Source organism: Agelaius phoeniceus, chromosome 12 (assembly GCF_051311805.1).
Source record: "Agelaius phoeniceus isolate bAgePho1 chromosome 12, bAgePho1.hap1, whole genome shotgun sequence".
Taxonomy (NCBI): domain Eukaryota; kingdom Metazoa; phylum Chordata; class Aves; order Passeriformes; family Icteridae; genus Agelaius; species Agelaius phoeniceus.
Genome location: NC_135276.1, coordinates 18,911,374 through 18,928,890, shown reverse-complemented (window position 1 = coordinate 18,928,890; position 17,517 = coordinate 18,911,374). Strand labels below are relative to the sequence as shown.

The 17,517-nt window shown below is 46.4% G+C and overlaps 1 protein-coding gene across 1 annotated transcript; it reads right to left on the bottom strand.

Annotated features, from left to right (window-relative positions):
- Window positions 1–1,620: 1,620 nt before the first annotated feature.
- Window positions 1,621–15,565, bottom strand: WFDC1 (WAP four-disulfide core domain 1). The gene is made up of 7 exons (XM_054641056.2): window positions 15,406–15,565; window positions 11,252–11,450; window positions 9,936–10,019; window positions 7,412–7,552; window positions 5,867–5,908; window positions 5,031–5,105; window positions 1,621–4,254 (listed from the first exon to the last, which is right to left on the bottom strand). Exons 1-6 carry the CDS (start codon window positions 15,532–15,534, stop codon window positions 5,047–5,049), a joined length of 654 nt encoding a protein of 217 aa, XP_054497031.2. The 5' UTR covers window positions 15,535–15,565; the 3' UTR covers window positions 1,621–4,254; window positions 5,031–5,046.
- Between the last annotated feature and the right edge of the window lie 1,952 nt (window positions 15,566–17,517).

Genomic DNA, 17,517 nt, shown 5'->3' with positions numbered 1-17,517 from the left:
GATGAGATGGAATAAATGCAGGAAAATAATGTTGCTGTTTGCCCCTCACTCTGAGAAATTGCTGAACGGACTCAAGTTTCATTTTCTTGCTGCTGTTGATTTTTGCATGTTCAGGAAATCTAATGAAAAATTAATGTATTTTGCTATCCCATGGCTCAGGAAATGCTGGGAGTAGACTGAATCAGGACTATAATGTTAAGAAAACAACACTAATACAAGTTGTATTTCTTCACTCTATCATTTTCACACCCTAAAAACATAACACAGCCCAATTTCAGTTCCCTTACAGTATTTCCTATTTAATTGGACAATAAAGCTCCAATTCTAAGGAGATTATTTGGAAAGCCTTTCTTTTTTTTTGTCTTTTAAGTAGAAAATATCTGTTATGAAGACACACACAGCAAAGGAGCCATTCTCTGAGACTCCCTGAGCCCAAAACGATGATACTGTGAGCTCAAAACTCACAGCTCCTTCACCTGCTCCCCTGCCAGAACCAGGCTTGTTGCACTTTTGTTCCTCTTGTGCCACCTTGAGGGAAAAAATCTCTTCTGCATGGGTAGAATGGAGTTTGCTGCTACCCAAAAATCCAAACACTTCGCTTTAGGGTTGGGGTTTTGCTGGGCTGCTCCTGGTTTTTAAAGCAAAGAACATCTTGTCCCATCAAGGTTGAGTAAAATCCATAGGTCTGCCCCCAGGTGTGTAATGGGGAAGGAAGAGGAATTTAATGGAAGCTTTTGGTTTCTTTTTGCACAGTTTCCATTGCTTAAATTGGGAGTCTCACCTGCTGGGGGACTCAGGATGAGTGGAACAAGCCCCACCATCCACAGCTCTGTCTGGGAAACTCTCTAAAAATCTTTGTTTTACACAGCCTCTCTTGCTGTTCTTGCCATTTTGTCTGCATGGAAAATAACAAGGAGAAAATAATGGGAAGAAATAGGATTTACCTCTGCAGACTCACCAGAAAAAGTTGGTTGGTTTTTTTTAAAATTTTGTTTGTTTGGTTGTTTTTTGTTGGTGGTTTTCTTTGTTTGTTTTGGGTTTGGTGTTTTTGGTTGATTATTTTCGTTTTGTTTGTTTGGTTGGTTTTGGTTTTGGTTTTTTTGTGCTGTCAGGGCAGAGCAGGAGCACTCCTGTCCCTTCGGAGGAGCAGGCAGAGCAGGATCCTGGGTGGGGCAGGTGGGTGGTGGAGGCTGGGAACGGCCCAGCCCCTGTCCTGTGCCAGCAGTGGGCACAGCCCAGCTCTGCCCTTCACCTTGCTGGGTTTCTCCACCCTCTGAGGCTCCTGCAAAGCTGCCTGGGCAGTGCTGGTGCAGCCCAAAGCACCGGAGCTGGCAGCCCCAGCACGGCCCCAGTGCAAAGGGCCACTTCTCCTGGGGCATCACCGTGCAAATGCCAAAAACTGAGGGTCTGACCCAAAACAGGGGCCCCTCTGAGAGGGGACAGAGGTGGTGGATGTGTTTTGGGGTCTATCACCTCCCTCCCAGTGGACAAAATTACTTTTGTCTCCCTATGCTTGTGTTATGTTCTCCCAACAACTAAAACTGAGAAGTTTTCTCCATTTTATTCCCCTAATCCAAAGCTGAAAGTACATCAAGAAGACACAACAGAAACTCAGCAGGGTTGAAAAATAGACTGGTCACTTTTTATTGAGCACCAAAGCAGAACCTGAACAGCACAAACCAGGGAGGGGCCTCCTGGGGCTGCCCAGATCCTGGGGGGTGTGGGAGCTGTGGGCAGTGCAGCACTCAGTGACTCACAGGAAGGTTTTCATAGCACCAAACACGCTGCAGAGTGGTCATGAAAATGTTAAAAACATCCTACAGCAGGCATTTCCTACTGTGCTGCATCAGGCTGCTGATGGAGCATCTGTTTCTGGAGAGCAGAGCAGCTGAGGACAGCTCACCTGCTCTGTGTTTTCATTTCAGTGTCTGAGTTTCACATTCCAGTGTTTCACTGCTGAAAACACAGCACTTTGTCAAGTCCCTTCTGTGGCTTTTGTTTCTGAGTTTGACAATTAATAACTTGAATTAACTTGGAAAAATCCCCCTGAGCATTATAGCACCACTATAGAAGGGTGATGGCTGTGAAACACCCAGTAAACAGAAATTCATCATCAAATTATTAATTTGTCAATTTTCTTTTTATTTTTAAATTTAATTCTTTTTGCAAGCAGAACATACCTGCACTGTCCCACCCAGGTGGTCAGGTATGTGCTTCAGCAGCTACAAAGAAAACAGACACTGAAGTGAATGGGTCCACTCAAATTAAGCAGATTTTGGGCTGCTTTGAGACATTAGGCTGAGATTTGAAGTTTTAATCTTTCAAATTTGTGAATGCACACCACCAGTTTTTCAACGAACTCCTCACAAGGTTTTAGGAATTTTTTAGTTTAAAATAGAACATTTTGGCATTTACCCTTTGGGGCCATCAGTGATCACTGGAGGGCTTTGCTCATTTAATCAGAATTTGATTTTTTTTCCTGCAGGAAGTAATGCTGAACAAAATCAACCCATTTCACTGAGCAGCACTGAGGAGGGAGGCTGCAGTAGGATAAGTGACAAGTTTCTGGTCTGAACACAGATTGGAACTATAAAATATTGATTGGAGCCTGGACAACCTGGTCTAGTGGAAGGTGATGAGCTTCAAACTCCCTTCCAAAACCATTCCACAATTCTCTGCTTCTGTGGCTCCTGTGTCCAAGCAGGAATTAAGATCTCACTGCAGAAAGCTGCATAGGACAAAATTATAGAAACAGCTCTGCCCAAACTTGGTGCTGCATTTAACATCTTGCACTTTGAAAAAGAGTGAGTACAACAAATGGAGATATTTAGGAAAATGTGGAGCCCTTCAGCTGTTCCTTTGCTCTGTAAAGCACCCAGGAGTGTGTTTAGAATAGGAAACAGAAGAGCAGTTTGGCACCTTCCATCTCTGCAGCTGCAAATGTCATGTGCAAAGTATCAAGAGTTTTAGGAGTGTCTTGGATTTGGCTGAAACCATTTAGTGAGTGGAAAAAAAAAATCGTGTATTTTGTGAGTGGAAGCAGGGGCTTGCATTTGTGAATTGGGTATTTATATGCAGTGCTACTACTGTGCAAATGAAAATGTTAATTTCATGCAGGCAGATGGGGACATGGACTAAACCATGGAGCAAAAGGGGCTTTTCTGCCAGACAGTTCTGGCTGGATTGTCACAATAAATGCAACTGTCCCTTTAGGACTGCCACAGGAAAGGAAAACAATGGAAAATGTGTTTTCCATTGTATAATGGTAAACAGCTAAAAGAAGCTGTGAGGCCCAAATACCAATATCCAGACTTTAAGGATTTAGGGAAATCAACACAAAGGTACAGGACTCCTGAGGAGCAGTGGCCCATCTGCCAGACAATCCTTTTCAGCACACAAATTTATCCTGGCTTTGATTTTCTAACACATTTAACACATTATCCAGACTTCAGGCCTCTTGCTGAGATTTTGCAGGTACAAACCCCCAGATTTTGTGAGTATTAACTGTGCTGGCTAAAAGCAGCACATTACAAAACCTGGCATGCATTTGTGTGTCAGCCTGGATATTGTAGGAAGGAATCTGTTCCATTATTAACTCTCAATCTGCAGCTCACCAGACTGAGAAGAGGAAAGTAACCTAAAATCATTTATAAAGCTGGTTTTGCTCCTAGCTTAAACTTCCTCAAATTCTTAAGACTTCAGGTTTAGCCATTTAAAGTGGGTGTCAAGCCTGGTTTTTATCTGGGTATAAATAGAAGAAACTTGCAGATTTCTTTGAATTTTAAGCTGATGAAAAGGCTTTTGTAAAGGGGTTGTTCTAGACAGGCAGGCACTGGATTTGATTCAGAGAACCTCTTTAGTCTCACCTATTTTAAAGCAGCTTAGAGATGATATTTAGGTAGAATTCTGACGTCACTGGGTTGTGTTCACAGGCCTGAAATCTGAATTGGTCACATAACAAGCACATGAAGGGCTGGCTCTGTGTCAGCAGCCTGATCATGGCTCTGTGGCTTTCAGGGATCCCTTGGAGGTGTTTGCATTTCATTTGTAGAAGGGCAGCTGATAAGCAGTGTGGTTTCCTTCAGGGGATCACATGTCTCCCCTTCCTGGTGGGGTTAAAATCTGAACTCTTCCTGTTCCTTGGATAATGAATTTTTTGGTCAGTGGTGGGCAGGGATCAGGGGGTGCTGGAGATGTGGAGCTCTGGGACCAGAAAGCTGCTGGGTGAAAGCATTCCTTGACAGAGTGGTCCAGCTGGGTGAAAACCAAACAACAAAAGACAAAAAAAGAGGAAGAGCAATTAAAATATTTATCCTTCCTAGGATGTTTGCACAGAACTTGTCCTTAAGTAGCTGAGCAATCTTAACAGCCAGCCTGACGTAGGTACAGAACTCTTTGTTTTCACAACTCCCAGCTAAACCCAAGTTAATTTTAAAGTGAAGCTGAAAGTGTTGAGAAAACCATCTTGGGAGAGAACTTTTGGTGTAATAAATATTTTCATTCTTGCCTGATGCAAGGCTGATAAAACAGACAGAGCTTTTGCTGTTGGCTCTGGCCAGATCCATGTGCCTTTGCTCACATCAGTGGGTGCCACTGCCCAGCACAAGTGTTCACACACGTGAAATTATCCCACAAAACCCCCCATGTGCTGAAGGATTTTCAAGACTGACCCTTTTTGCAGTCAGGCCAGAATAAACAGCTTTTAAATTTGTCTGGCAGGCCCAGTTACACCTGTGCTAGAAGAAGCCCCTAAACACAAAGTTTAAAATCTTAAGGAACACCAGTTATTTTTCATCCTAAAAATCACTCCATCCTCTAAATACCCACAAGGCAAAGGTTCTGCAAAGAAATCAGGTGTGTCTGGTGGAATGAGAGTGTTTCATGCACCTGCACAGGGTTTTAAGGTGCTGTCCTTACTCCAGCATTTTGCTCAGAGGAAATACCACCCTCAGACAATGTTTCTGTGAATAATTGCATTCTAAGCACCAGCTATTTCCACCCAGCTTTCCCTTTATTCACAGGGCACTTACCCAGGCACACCTTCAATTAGCCTAAATGCTTCTGCTGGTTTTTCACATAGCCAACCAAATTGTTGGAATTGCTCCCTGTAAAACAAACATCAGCAAAGTCAGGTTTTGGGGTTGGGCCCTGGCAAGTGGTTTCTTGAGGTTCCCTCAGCAGTGCAGGTTTATTGGTATCATTATTTATGTGGGCTGGCCCACACTGGAGGAGAGGAAAGGAAATCCTCTCCTGGTTTTATCAGCCAAAGTGGCCAAATTTGGAAATCTTACGTCAAAGCTGCTGTCTAGTTATACCTGAGTGTCACTTCCAATCTGATCCAGATCCAAGAGGGAGGAACCAGGAGCTTTGGAACTGTGAGGAAAGATGTGGGAGATGCTCCTGCTTTCTCTGAGCCCCAGATTTGGGAGAGGGACCTGACACCTCTGAGGGAATTCACTGGGCTCCAGCCATCCCTTATCTCTTACCACAGTCCAAGACCCTGCTTTTGACAGAGCTCTGTGTTCAGCTGCCACACAAAGGAGTCCTGGGCCAAAAGCAAAGCTCCAAAAATATGCTTAAAAATAAAAAAAAGATTATTGGACTGGGTGGTTCCCCTGGCAGAAAACTATTCAACTCATTCTGTCACAGCTGAAAATGCTGGTTCTCATAAGTCCACAGTCAGGACATTGTAGATCTTAAAATAAGATCTGACCAAAGCATAGAGAGTTGAAGATAAAGAATATTTTTTTTTCTATGTACAAACCTTCATATCATAAGGAGCAAATTCCTTCTAAGCATTGCAAGAATGATAAAGCTTAATAATAATAATAGTAATAACAACAAACACTTCATGCCAGCAGCTTACCAAAATATTCCTTGTAATACTTATGCCTCAGGTTGTGTCCATCTGGAAAAGAAGGTTCATGGTGAGAACATACCCAGTCAGCCTTCATTTTTTGTGTTAAATTTTCACCTGCTGTGTACAGCACAGAGAAATTAGAGATAGGGAAATAATGGCCTCACAATGAGGGAAATAAAAGTCCTCTGTGGCTGAAGTAATTTGGGTTGCTATAAACCTCTTATAAACTGCTGAGATTACTGAGCTCTGTGGACACAACTCATTTGCCATAAGAGTGGGAATTGCCACTAGCATTTTATAACCTTTTCAATAGCTACAAGTCAAGGAATCAGAGGCTTTCCCAAATGAAATAAAATTTGGGTAACCTTTCAGACCATCTTTTAACATTTTACATAATTCAAGTTCCAGCTAGGTTGTTCTGTTTGCCATTTATGTAATTATTTAGGCCCTTAGAAATACTTCATGTCTAAGATCCCCACAGTTCTGCATAACATTGGTTACTATGAATGTTATTAAAGAAAAGGTTATAAAAGACATGGTCCAAAAGCCTGAGAAAAAAACTCTTAATCTGTTTTGGAAGCAGCTCAGAGACCTGGTTTGATGCCTCTCCTGTTTTTTACAGTGACCAAATGGCAAAACTGATGTCTCATGTCTCTGCACTGAGGTGATTTGTAGCCCAGTGCCAATGTACATATCCTACCATTCAATGAATATCTAAACATGCTATGAGCTTTCCTGGAAAATATTTTGGCATGTATGAAATTCTTTTTTGGGCAAATGCGTCAGCAGAATGAAGGCAACAAAGTTTTAGATGCAGAAAGCAAAGTCAGAAGACAAAACTGGAATTTAAAACTCAAATTTCTCATTGAAGCATGCAGTAACTTATAAATATTTCTAATTTTTGTGCTGTGTAGTAACAGCACAGGCAGACACAGCCCCAGAGGACACTGGCACGAGTGTCCTGGTGTCCTGGTCCCTTCCTTTCTGCTTCTGCCCTGCAAACATCAGCATGCACGAGAAGTTTTTTCCATTCAAGAGAGAGGGGAAAGTGTGGGAAATGGATTTGCAGAGAATTCTCAAAGTCTGATAGAAAGCTCACACAGTGTGCATCTGTGTGCAAACCTTGAGACAAGAAATGCTGACTTAGAAATGCCATGGAATAGGACAAACACTGCTGAGAGAGAAATGGAGCTAGAAACAAGTTTCAAAGCGTGGCCTTGCAAATAAGACTGGATACTTTGGAGAAACAGAACTGTGAAAGATACATTGCAGTGGGACCCACAAGGAGTAATTTTAGATTATTGGCTTTAAGGCTTCTACAACACTGGTGTGGCTAAAGCTGATAGGCCAAGAAATGCTTAAAGTGTATTGTAATTAATAAATAGTTGGCTTCTGATTGTGATGGCACGAGTTATAAAATCTGCATTGTCCCACCTTTCACCTGAGACAGAAAATAGAATCAAAGTTTTTCAAAGACCTTTCAGCTGCCCCATCTGTGAGTCAGAAAAGGGCAGCCTCATCCCCCCGAGGGAGGTTCCTGCCCACACCCACCTGGGTTTCCCCGGAGCTTGATGCACTGGCCCCTGTTGGGGATGCCCTCGGCCGTGTTGCCCGGGTTGATGATGTGGCACTCGTAGCCCGTGGGGCAGTGCAGGGGCTCGTCCCCGTCCTCCGTGGTGCTGCAGGCCTCAGCTGCAAGAGAAACCTGTCATGCTGTGACACCCACAGGGACCCCAATGCGGCCACCAGCCCGCCTCAGGCTCCCTGCCATGGAGGCTGGGCCCTCCTGGCACAGCTCACCCCACCTCTGGTGCTGCAGGGTTCTAGCTTGTATGTTTTTCATGTATTTGTAATCCTGCAATTCTTTGGTGTGATGCCTTAAGTGTAGCTTCTGTATCTTTCAGATTATGTACTTCATTGGTGTGTGACTCTGAGCTTCATATAAAGTATTAGCAAGTTCTCCTCACAGCTCAGTCACACAAAACAATCCTTTTCCAGCCCCAGGACCAAGGACACCATTGCAGCTTCAGGCCCAAAAAGCATAAAAAACAGTGAACTGAGAAGAGCAAATTGGGAGGATGGGACTTCACAACCTGAAGCTGTAATTGGAAAATTAACCCAAATATGTAAATGGACCAAAACTTATAAAAGTGTGAAAGCTTGTGACCTGGGGTCCATCTTGGGTGTAGCCATGGCCAGGCTCTTGTGCTGCCCAAGGTGTATCCTTTGAAGGCCTTTTAATAAATCCCTACTTTATTCCTTTAACTCTGTTCCAGGCCAGCCTCTTTAGGCACTAAGTGTGTAACTCTGAACTCCATGTACAGTGTGAGCTGCTGCTTTCCCATTTTGGGCTGACACAACAATTCCTCTCCAGGCCTGGCAGTCAAGGACACCTCACTGCCTCAGGCCCTGGGAGATGGAAACAAAAGTGAGTTGGGGGGAGCAAACTGGGGGTAAATGACTTCATAACCTGAAGCTGTAATTGGCAGATGAACCCCCAATATGGAAATGGACCAAACTTATAAAAGTGTGCAAACCTGTGACCCATCATCTATTTTGGGTGTAGCTCCTGGGGGGCTTTGTCTGCCCTAAATGTACCTGAAGGCCCTTCAATAAATATAAATAAACTGCTTTTTACCCTCTTGATTTTGTCTGACCTCTGTTTTTAGGCAGCCCAAAGAGGCATCAGCAGTGCCCACCATGCAGGATGATCCCCCCCATGGGGCTGTTTTCCCCAAGCATAATTTTTACATAATTCAAGTGTGTCCCACCAGGCAGGGTTGTGTCCCACCAGGCTCTAGGCTGGGTGAGGAGTTGGAAACACGAGCAGGAAGCTGGCAGTGTGCTGCTGTGCTCTCTGCTCCACACCCACAGACCTGCTGCTGAATCCAAACCTCAGGAGTGACTCACTGAGGGGTCAGGCTGTGCCACCCCTGTCCCAAAGAGAGGTTTCACCACTCTGACCTGGGACAGGCAGCAAGTGCAGCTCAGAATGAGAAGGCAAAGCAGGAGCTGGGCAGTGTTTGTGGCCATTACATGTACAGACTCTGCAGGGCCACTCCTCCCTCTGACTTTTAATTTCAAGTACCTCTGCTGTAATTCTCATGCCATGACTGATGGTTCTTGCTTCCCTAATTACTCCCTCAAGCTGAGATGAAGGTGTTCAGATAAGAACAAATAATATAAGCATGACAAGGATAGATGAGGAGGAACCTATTTTATCTTGTTTCTAGCTGTGCAGCTCCAATGAGCTGGAGGCAGAATTTTCTCTTCAAGAACTTGGAGTTTCCATAATAGATGAGAGTTGAGGCTCAGCGAGTCTAAAACCATTTTTGTAAGACCAAAGAGGAGAATTTATTGGCACTACCTGGATCTGTCTAAAGCTGATCAAAAGCTGGGTTAACTTTTCCATGAAAAACCCAAAAATTTCAGGTGTCCATACATCTGGGAATGTCTCACAGAAGAAAACTTCTCTTCCCACCTCCCCACTCCCTCCTTATTTCAGTTTTAGGTACTGTAAAAAATTAATTAAAACCCTTTTCCTATGGAATGAACCTGAGAAGCTCAATCTCATTGTCAGTCTCCAAATTTAGATGCCCCAGTTGGCACAGCTCTGCAGCAGTTTGCCAGGGCTCCTGTCCAAGTCACCTTCAGATCCAAGAGCCACAGCCCCAGCCCAAGGCATCTGGGTGATGAGGCCACTCTGGATTAAAGGATCTCCCATTCCAAGTCCACCCACATTCTATCAGGAAGCTGGCAGAAAATTATGTGTATGATGACAAAGCCTTTTTCTAAAAGGAAGATATATCTCTACTTATTTGAAGAATGGGTACAAGCCCAGCACCCTGCAGCATTCCTAGTGCTCTGCTGGATAATCCATATCCATAAAAAGTATTTACTGCAGCAGAAAGCAGCTCCCAGCACCAGACAGAGTTATTCCTGTGGAAACTCCTGACAAATACCAGCAGCCCCAGCAGCCCAACATCCCAGGCAAGCTCTGTGTATGAGGGATTCATTCTCCAGGGCCTTTGTGGGATTATGGATATTGCAGAGAAGACAGAGAAATGTCCTGTACCTTGTAAGACTTCCTCTGGGCCATCCAAAAGCCACCCATTGCCTCCCAGCCAGCGGGGTTTGGGCTGAACCAGCCAGTCCAGGACTGCAGAACACAGAAATAAGAGACCACAGTGTCAAGACGTAGCAGCCACAGGGCACAGAGTTATGGAAAAGTCATGGATTTCCTCTAAGGGCCCGTGAGGAGGCTGCCTGATGGATTCATCTGATTTGGACTTATATTCATGTTTTTGTTGTCCCAGTGGAAAGGGAGACATGGATGTTGTCCAAGGCCACAAGAACCTGGTGTCCTAGAGGCTCAAAGAGCTGCTGCTTCCCATTCCCATTCCCATTCCCATTCCCATTCCCATTCCCATTCCCAGTCTCATTCTCATTCCCATTCCCATGGCAGAGGATGGTGAGCTGGCTGCCTCACTTCTGTCAGCACTAATTCAGGCCAGGATTGCCTCTTTTCCTGAATACAGAAACACAGAATGTGGGGTTTGGGTTGGAAAGGACCTTAAGGATCACCTCATTCCAATCCCTTGCCTTGGGCAGGGACACCTTTCACTATCCCAGCTTGCTCCAAGACTCATTCAACCTGTCCTTGGACACTTCCAGGGATGAGGCATGGAAAATACCATGCCAGGAAAACAACTGCCCTTGAGAGATTTCTACAATTTGTCAAAGTAGAAATTTTGCCACAGCATTTGCCTGTCCTTGGACATTTCCAGGGATGGGGCATGGAAAATGCCATCCCAGGAAAACAACTGGCCTTGAGTGACTTCTGCAATTCATCCAACTAGAAATTTTGCCACACCAGCTTGCCTTTGTGTGGCATCCCCACTTCCAGGGATGGGGCATGGAAAACGCCATGCCAGGAAAACAACTGGCCTTGAGTGACTTCTACAATTCATCCAAGTGGAAATTTTCCCACACCAGCTTTCCTTGGACACTTCTAGAGTTGGAGCATGGAAAAAGCTCCTACCATGCTGGGAAAACAACTGGCCTTGAGTGACTTCTACAATTCAACCAAGCGGAAATTTTGCCTCATGAGCTTGCCTTGGACACTACCAGGGACGGAGCATGGAAAATGCCATCCTGGGAAAACAACTGCCTTTGAGTGACTTCTACAACTCATCCAAGTAGAAATTTTGCCACATCATCTTCCCTTGGACACCTCTTTCACTCATCAACCCTGCAGAAACCCCAAGTGCGAAACAGAACCCGCGCTCCAACCTCCCACCCCGCGCCAACGCACATGAAGACCACCCCCACCACCACCCCTGTCCCCACAAGCCCCTCTCTCTCTGCCAGCTCCCCCGGGGCTCCCTGTACCTGGCGGGGGCTGCACGGACTCGAGGCAGGCGTAGATGCAGCCGTTGTAGCAGCAGCGCTTGTGGCGCTGGCACTCGGCGTCGGAGCGGCAGCTGGGCACCTCGCAGGCGCGCTCCGGCAGGCTCTGCGGCGGCGGCGGGCACCGGTCGCTCTTCTGCTGCTGCTGGGAGCTGTGAGAATGAAGAGGGTACTCATAATCCTTTGCAAAGAGAAGAAAAGGAAATCAGGTTGGCTGTAAGGTGAGTTACGGAACATCCTGCAGGAGGAAGCGGGAGGAGGTGTTGTAAAAGCAGGCTACCCCAGCAAGGGGAGAGAATGGCTGTTCCAGATTGCAGTGAAAGGTCATCTGCAGACGGAAATGGGACCAAAATAATACTGGCAAATAATGGCTACATGAAAAAAACACCAAACAATTACTGCAGTTGCTTCACAGATGATTCAGAACCCAAGAAGCCAAAACTGCAATGAACAGCTGGCTCCATGAATGAAATTTCCGTTGGGGAACAATATAACAGTTGTAGCCAAATAACTTTGGACCTCATGACCTCCCTGCCCATTTTCTCTGGTCACCTATTGCTCACAACTCATTGCTTTCAAAATAAGAATATTTTGCTTGTTTGGTCTAATAAACCCCCTCGTTTATGGGTGCATAAAAGAGGATTCCCTCATCCCCCAAAATAACCTGGTTAAGGACATCTCCAGGTTTGGGTTATAAGGTTTATAAGAGCTCTCCCAGCATTCACAGTTTGGCTCCGATTTATTATTTTTGCAGATTGTGATGACAATCAAAATTTCTTTAAAAACATTTTTTCAGTGCAGGAGGTAAATTTCTGTTTTCCAGGGAGACTTATTAAATATTTTAATGACAATATCTGCCTTAGATAGCCAGAAACAAAGTAAGGGGAAAAATTCAGAGTTCAGCTGAGGAACAAAGATGAGGGAGACCCTGGATGGAATCACTCAGTCTCAGCCATAATTTCAATAGGGATGCAGTCTGCCTCCCAAAAATCCCAGATCTGTTCTGTTATTTGTGTCTGGAACTGGTCCCTGAGCTTGTGTCAAAGCACAGCTCTCTGCTCATTCATGTTCTGCATGGAGCCCCTCGAGGTGACACATGAGGTTTATTTCAGCCTCCCACCACCAGCTCTGGCCCTGGCAGGTGTTCCCAAACACGGGCCATAAAACAAACAAACAAACAAACAAACAATACACAGGATGAATTTTGAATCCTCCAGTATTTCCATTAAAGACCTGGGAAATCACCCGTCAATGATAATCAAAGTGGCAAACATCAGCCTGAAAGCAGCTTAATGTGAAGGACAAGACCAAAGCAATGGGAATAATTTTCTCCTGTTGTTAGCTCAGGATCTGCTGTTTGCAGCTGGAAGAACCCTGCAGAACTGGGGTGGGCTCCAAGAAGATGCACACCAATGAGGAAAAGGTTGGAAAGCAGGAAATGCAGAGAAAGGTTTTTGTGTGTGTGCAGGTTCCAAGGGGAGCTGAGGCTGCTCTGCTCACAGGTTACTCTGAGGATATGGGGGCCAGAACACACAGAGGGTACCCCAGGGCTGATTTATGACAGCTGGCTGCTGCAGGGTAAGTAAATTGTTGGAAGAGCATTACAGCAGCTGGGAGGAATTCTTCATTTCTGGAAAACTTTAGAAGAAGGCTGGGATTTTTCTCAAACACTTGCTGTAGTTGTCAGTGGAATGAAATCCAGACTGGCCCAGATTTTCCCAACAGACATGATGGGTGTTTTATAATGAACTGAACCCACTCCCAGGTATCTCCCTCCCTCTGCCCCTTGGGAACAATTCCTGCAGTGTGGGGGCTGCAGAACACCAGCTGCAAATCACTAAACTTGTCAAATGTCCCTTTGGAAAATACATGGATTTGTTTTAAAGCCCAGGTCCTGCATCCCACTGTGACTGCCAGGTTTTTCTCCTCACTGCAATCCCTCTTCCTCCCTTCTCCAGCCCCACTTGACCCCTGCTTGCCAACCAACAGCCTTCCTCACCCAGGGTGAATGAAACCCCCCTGGCCAGACCCCAGCCAGCTCCTCATCCTCACTCCTGCCTGCCATTCTGCACCCAGCATTTTTCTGGACACACTCCTCCTGCTGCTGCAGCCTCAGATTTTCTGGGCTCAGACCACACAGATCTGTGTCCTTTGGGCTCCCACAGGGGTGGGACAGGTCCCACAGGTCCTGTGGCCCATGTCCCACATGGCTGCACACTGCCATGAGCACCTCCATCTGTCATCCCTCTGTCCAAATGACTCACAAATCAGCTGCTCTGCCCCCAGACTCTGATTTTTCCAACCACAGGGAACACACAGCATTTGGTAGGAAAGAAAACATCCCTGTGAGAAAGCAGAGGGGCTGCCAGAACTGCCTCCTGCTGCAGGAGAGGATGCAGAGCAGACGCTTTCCCCCTTGACAAGGCTTGGAGGAGGAGAAAGAAAAGCATTTTCTGTTTTCCCTGGATCAATGTTTCTGTCAATATGAGCAATTCTAGCTGAGCTTGCCAGATCAGTAGCACCTGGATTCAGGGCTGCCAGGAAAACAGCACTTTGAAGAAGTGCAGGTTGAAAGAAGAGGATATATCCCCAGGGGAGCTGGCTCCTTATCTGAAAATCAACATGTAAATTCCTCTTCTGCTCCTGTCCCATCTCTCTGGGTCATTCACCTCATAGCTCCTATTAAATTTGAGCTTCACTTTGAAATATGGCAGAAGAACATCCAGATAAATGCACTTTGCAGTGAATGATTTTGCAGGAAATGCAGATCTTTGTGTCACCATTTTCCAATTAAAGTGCAAACCAGAGGATACCCTAGCCCAAGAGAGGCTATAAGGAAGACTTTTTACAAAATCCTGAGGTGCCTTTCAAACATCAGCACAATGATTTCTGCACAATTTCAAGGAGACAGAATTTCAGTTTTCTCACTGGGGGCAAGGGATGTGTGTCACAATTCTGAGTCAGAAATTGCACAAACCAAATGTTGCCATGCACGAACATCACTCTAAAAGTCATGGGCATAAAAACATCCTTTTGGAATGAAAAGCTGCAGAAAACAGATGGAGGGATCTGCCTGTGACACTGAGGTGCTGTTTACACACATGCAGTGGTTGGAAGATGCAGTCAGACCTGAGCATAAGAAAATAAACTGGGGCTTGCACCCAAGCAGTTCATGGGGCAGAAACCTTGGCTCAGTGCTGGTTTCTAAGGGAACTTGAATGGACCAAGCAAAAATTTCAAACTTTTTTTTTCTTTTTTAAACAGCAAGTCCCAAAACTCAAGCTATCAAATTATTTCCTTTTCTTTTTCAATTCCCATTTCCTCTTTGACCATCTCTGAGAGTCATTTGGCCCAGACACACCAGGGCAAGACCCAGCACCATCCCCTGCACTCGTTGCTGTCCCAGTTCCAGCTCCAGCGCTCCTGCTTAACCAGAGTGAAGGTCCCTAAAGGTTTTCCAGCAGTAACTGTGCTTTGGGCAGCTCTCCCCAGAGTGGGACTGGGGGTGGTGGCTGTGCCCAGTGCCCTGTGGAGCCTGCAGGCTGCCAGGAGCAGGCACAGATGGTGGCACCCAGGTGTGCCAGGGCGTGGGCAGCAGCTCTGGGATGTGCCAGGCACAGCCTCAGGGATGGATTTCTGGGATCACCACCCTTTATAGGGCGATGGGCACGCTGCTCTGGCACCGTGGGGCTGAGCTCTCAGTGCTCCAGGGATTTACAGAGCCGTGGGCAATGCCCCCATCCCTCCCTCCAGCACCATTTACCCCAAAAGCCAGCACAGGAGCTGGGCAGGGAACCCTCCCTGCTCCAAGCAATAAATCCCATTATTGTTCCCCCACTAAATCTCTCCCCGGAGCCTCAGGGTTTGCATCCCCCTCCTCCCCGGTCCCTTTTCCTGTTGCCCCGGGGTTTTTCCAGGGAAAGCGGCGCCGGTGCCATCCCAAACCTCTCTCCCCGCTCCCCAAGCTTCCCCCTGCAGCAGCTAGGTGGCAAAAGTCCCGCACAGCCTGGGAAAACTTCACGGATGGCTGTGATACCGAGCCATCCCGCCGATCCCACACTCCTTTATCCCAAACCACGCCAGGATAACTCCCCTTTTCTCGGCCAGCATCCCCCGAGCCCCCCAGCCCCACTCACATCGTATTTCTCCGTCATTTTCAGCAGAGCGCGTTTCCACAGGCTCCTGGCACAGCCCGGCTCCGGCAGCACCACCAGCACACACAGCGCTGCAGCCAGGAGCTTTTTACAGAAAAGATTTTTTTGCATCTCTGGAAGCAGCCTGGAACTCTTTTTTTTTTTTTTTTTCCTTTCTTTTTTTTTTTTTTTCCCAGGGAGCGATGGAAGCAAGACCCCGGAGCTGCCGGGGTTTGCGAGGAGGGAGGAGAGGAGGGAGGGAAAGAGCGAGGGCTGAGCACTCCAAGCTTTTCCCTGCGCAGCTTCTGGGAAGGCAAAGGGGAAGGAATTAAAAAAAAAAAAAAGAAAAAAAAAAAAAAAGAAAAAGCAAAAAAGGAGCCCAGAGGCAGGAGCCGGGAGCTGCTGTTGAACTTGTTTAAGTTAGATCAGGTTCTCGGCTCACATGTTCGCACAAAGCTCACGCTCTCCTTGAGTGATGGACGGGAAGATTACTTGGAAAGATTATTTTTAGACCTTTGTTCCCAACATCTGGCATCCTCCGAGAGCCCCATTCAGAGGCGAAGCGTGGGATCAGATGACAGCTGCCGCAGGGGGAAATGAAGGTCTCGGAGGGGTGGGCTCGGCAGATTTTTTTGCAAACAGTTCACCCAAACTTCCCAAGAGCCTGGTGGGCTCTCCCTTTGTGTGCTTCCTGCTGCCTTGACAAAGTGACAACTTCATCTGGAGCCCACTGGAAGGAAATGGTTTAATGGCATGATAAACATCCAGGGGCTTTCATTAAACCGAGGTGACGTTGGTTTTCTGAAAATTATTTAGAAGGAGGGGAAAGACCATTAGGAAAAAATAAATTGGGGTGTGGAATAGGGAAGGAAGGTGGCTTGGAAATTACATGAGCACACAGAGAAAGCAAGGAAGGGGACGTGAGTCAGGCTGGGCCTGACAATGGGAGGCATGGAAGGAGTGGACGTGGGGTTTTGGACATCTCTGTGGACATCCAGGGCCTGCAGGATGGGAATGGTGCTGGAGTCAGGCTGAAAGTGCCCAGCATCCTGCCTGGGATGGACACAGAGGCAGGTGCAAAGGAGAGCTGTAAGAACAAGGCATTCATACACATTGGTGTGTATAAATGTGTTTATCTGCGTGTGTGTCACTTTAGAGACATCAGGTGGGCTGCTCAGGGCATGCTGAGCCAAATGTGGGGCTGTTTATTTTATAATTCCACCTGAATTTCTCCTCCAGCAGCTTGTCCAGCTTCCACCTGAGTGAAGGAAGGAACAGAACCACAAAAGTTGTCAAGATGCAGACACTAAGCCCTGTTTGCCTTCAGTTTACCCCAGCTGCAGCCCTGCTGAGCAGAGAGGAGCCTTGCTGGATTTATTTTATATCCACTCTAAAATGGGTCTGCAGAGGAGTGTTATACCCTGTGGATACACAAAAAAAAATATCTTCCAATTATTCCTTATACCTGAAAGCTGTGGAAATTCACTTTGATCCATGCCCAAGTGTCAAGAGCTGCACACTGGTGGAAGCCAAAGGATTTCATCTTGAAGCTTGCCAGAATGTGATGATGGGAACCTGAAAAAAGAGCAAGGTGTGCCTTAAAAAGCTCAGCAGTTAAGGGAATATATTTGATTTATTTAGAGTTGAGGTTCCTGAAGGTTTTCTAGCAGTAACTGTGCTTTGGGCAGTTCTCTCTGTATCTCTACAGCTATTAAAATGTTCTTTGTAACAAAATCTGCTCACTTGATGCCTGGGAATTTTGCTGGGAAGTAAAACCAGGGATTACTCTTATGGGGAGAAAGGGAATGAAGAGTTAAAGTGGGAATAATCACCTCCCTCACAGCTGCAGAGGTACAGGGTGGGGGATCCCAGTGGGACAGCACAAGTGCTGCGTCTCTGCATGGTCTGGGATTCCCTGTGCAGCTGGGAATCCAATCCAATCCAAAAACCCAAACCCAAACCCTAACCCTAACCCAATGAGCCTGCCCTGCTGTGTTTCTGTAAACCCTGCTTGGTGCACAGAGTCATCCCCAGAGGTGCAGCTGGGTTTTGGGGGCTGGCAGTGTTTGAGGTGGCCCCATGGTAGAGCTCTTTCAGGCACAGAGGGGGGACAGG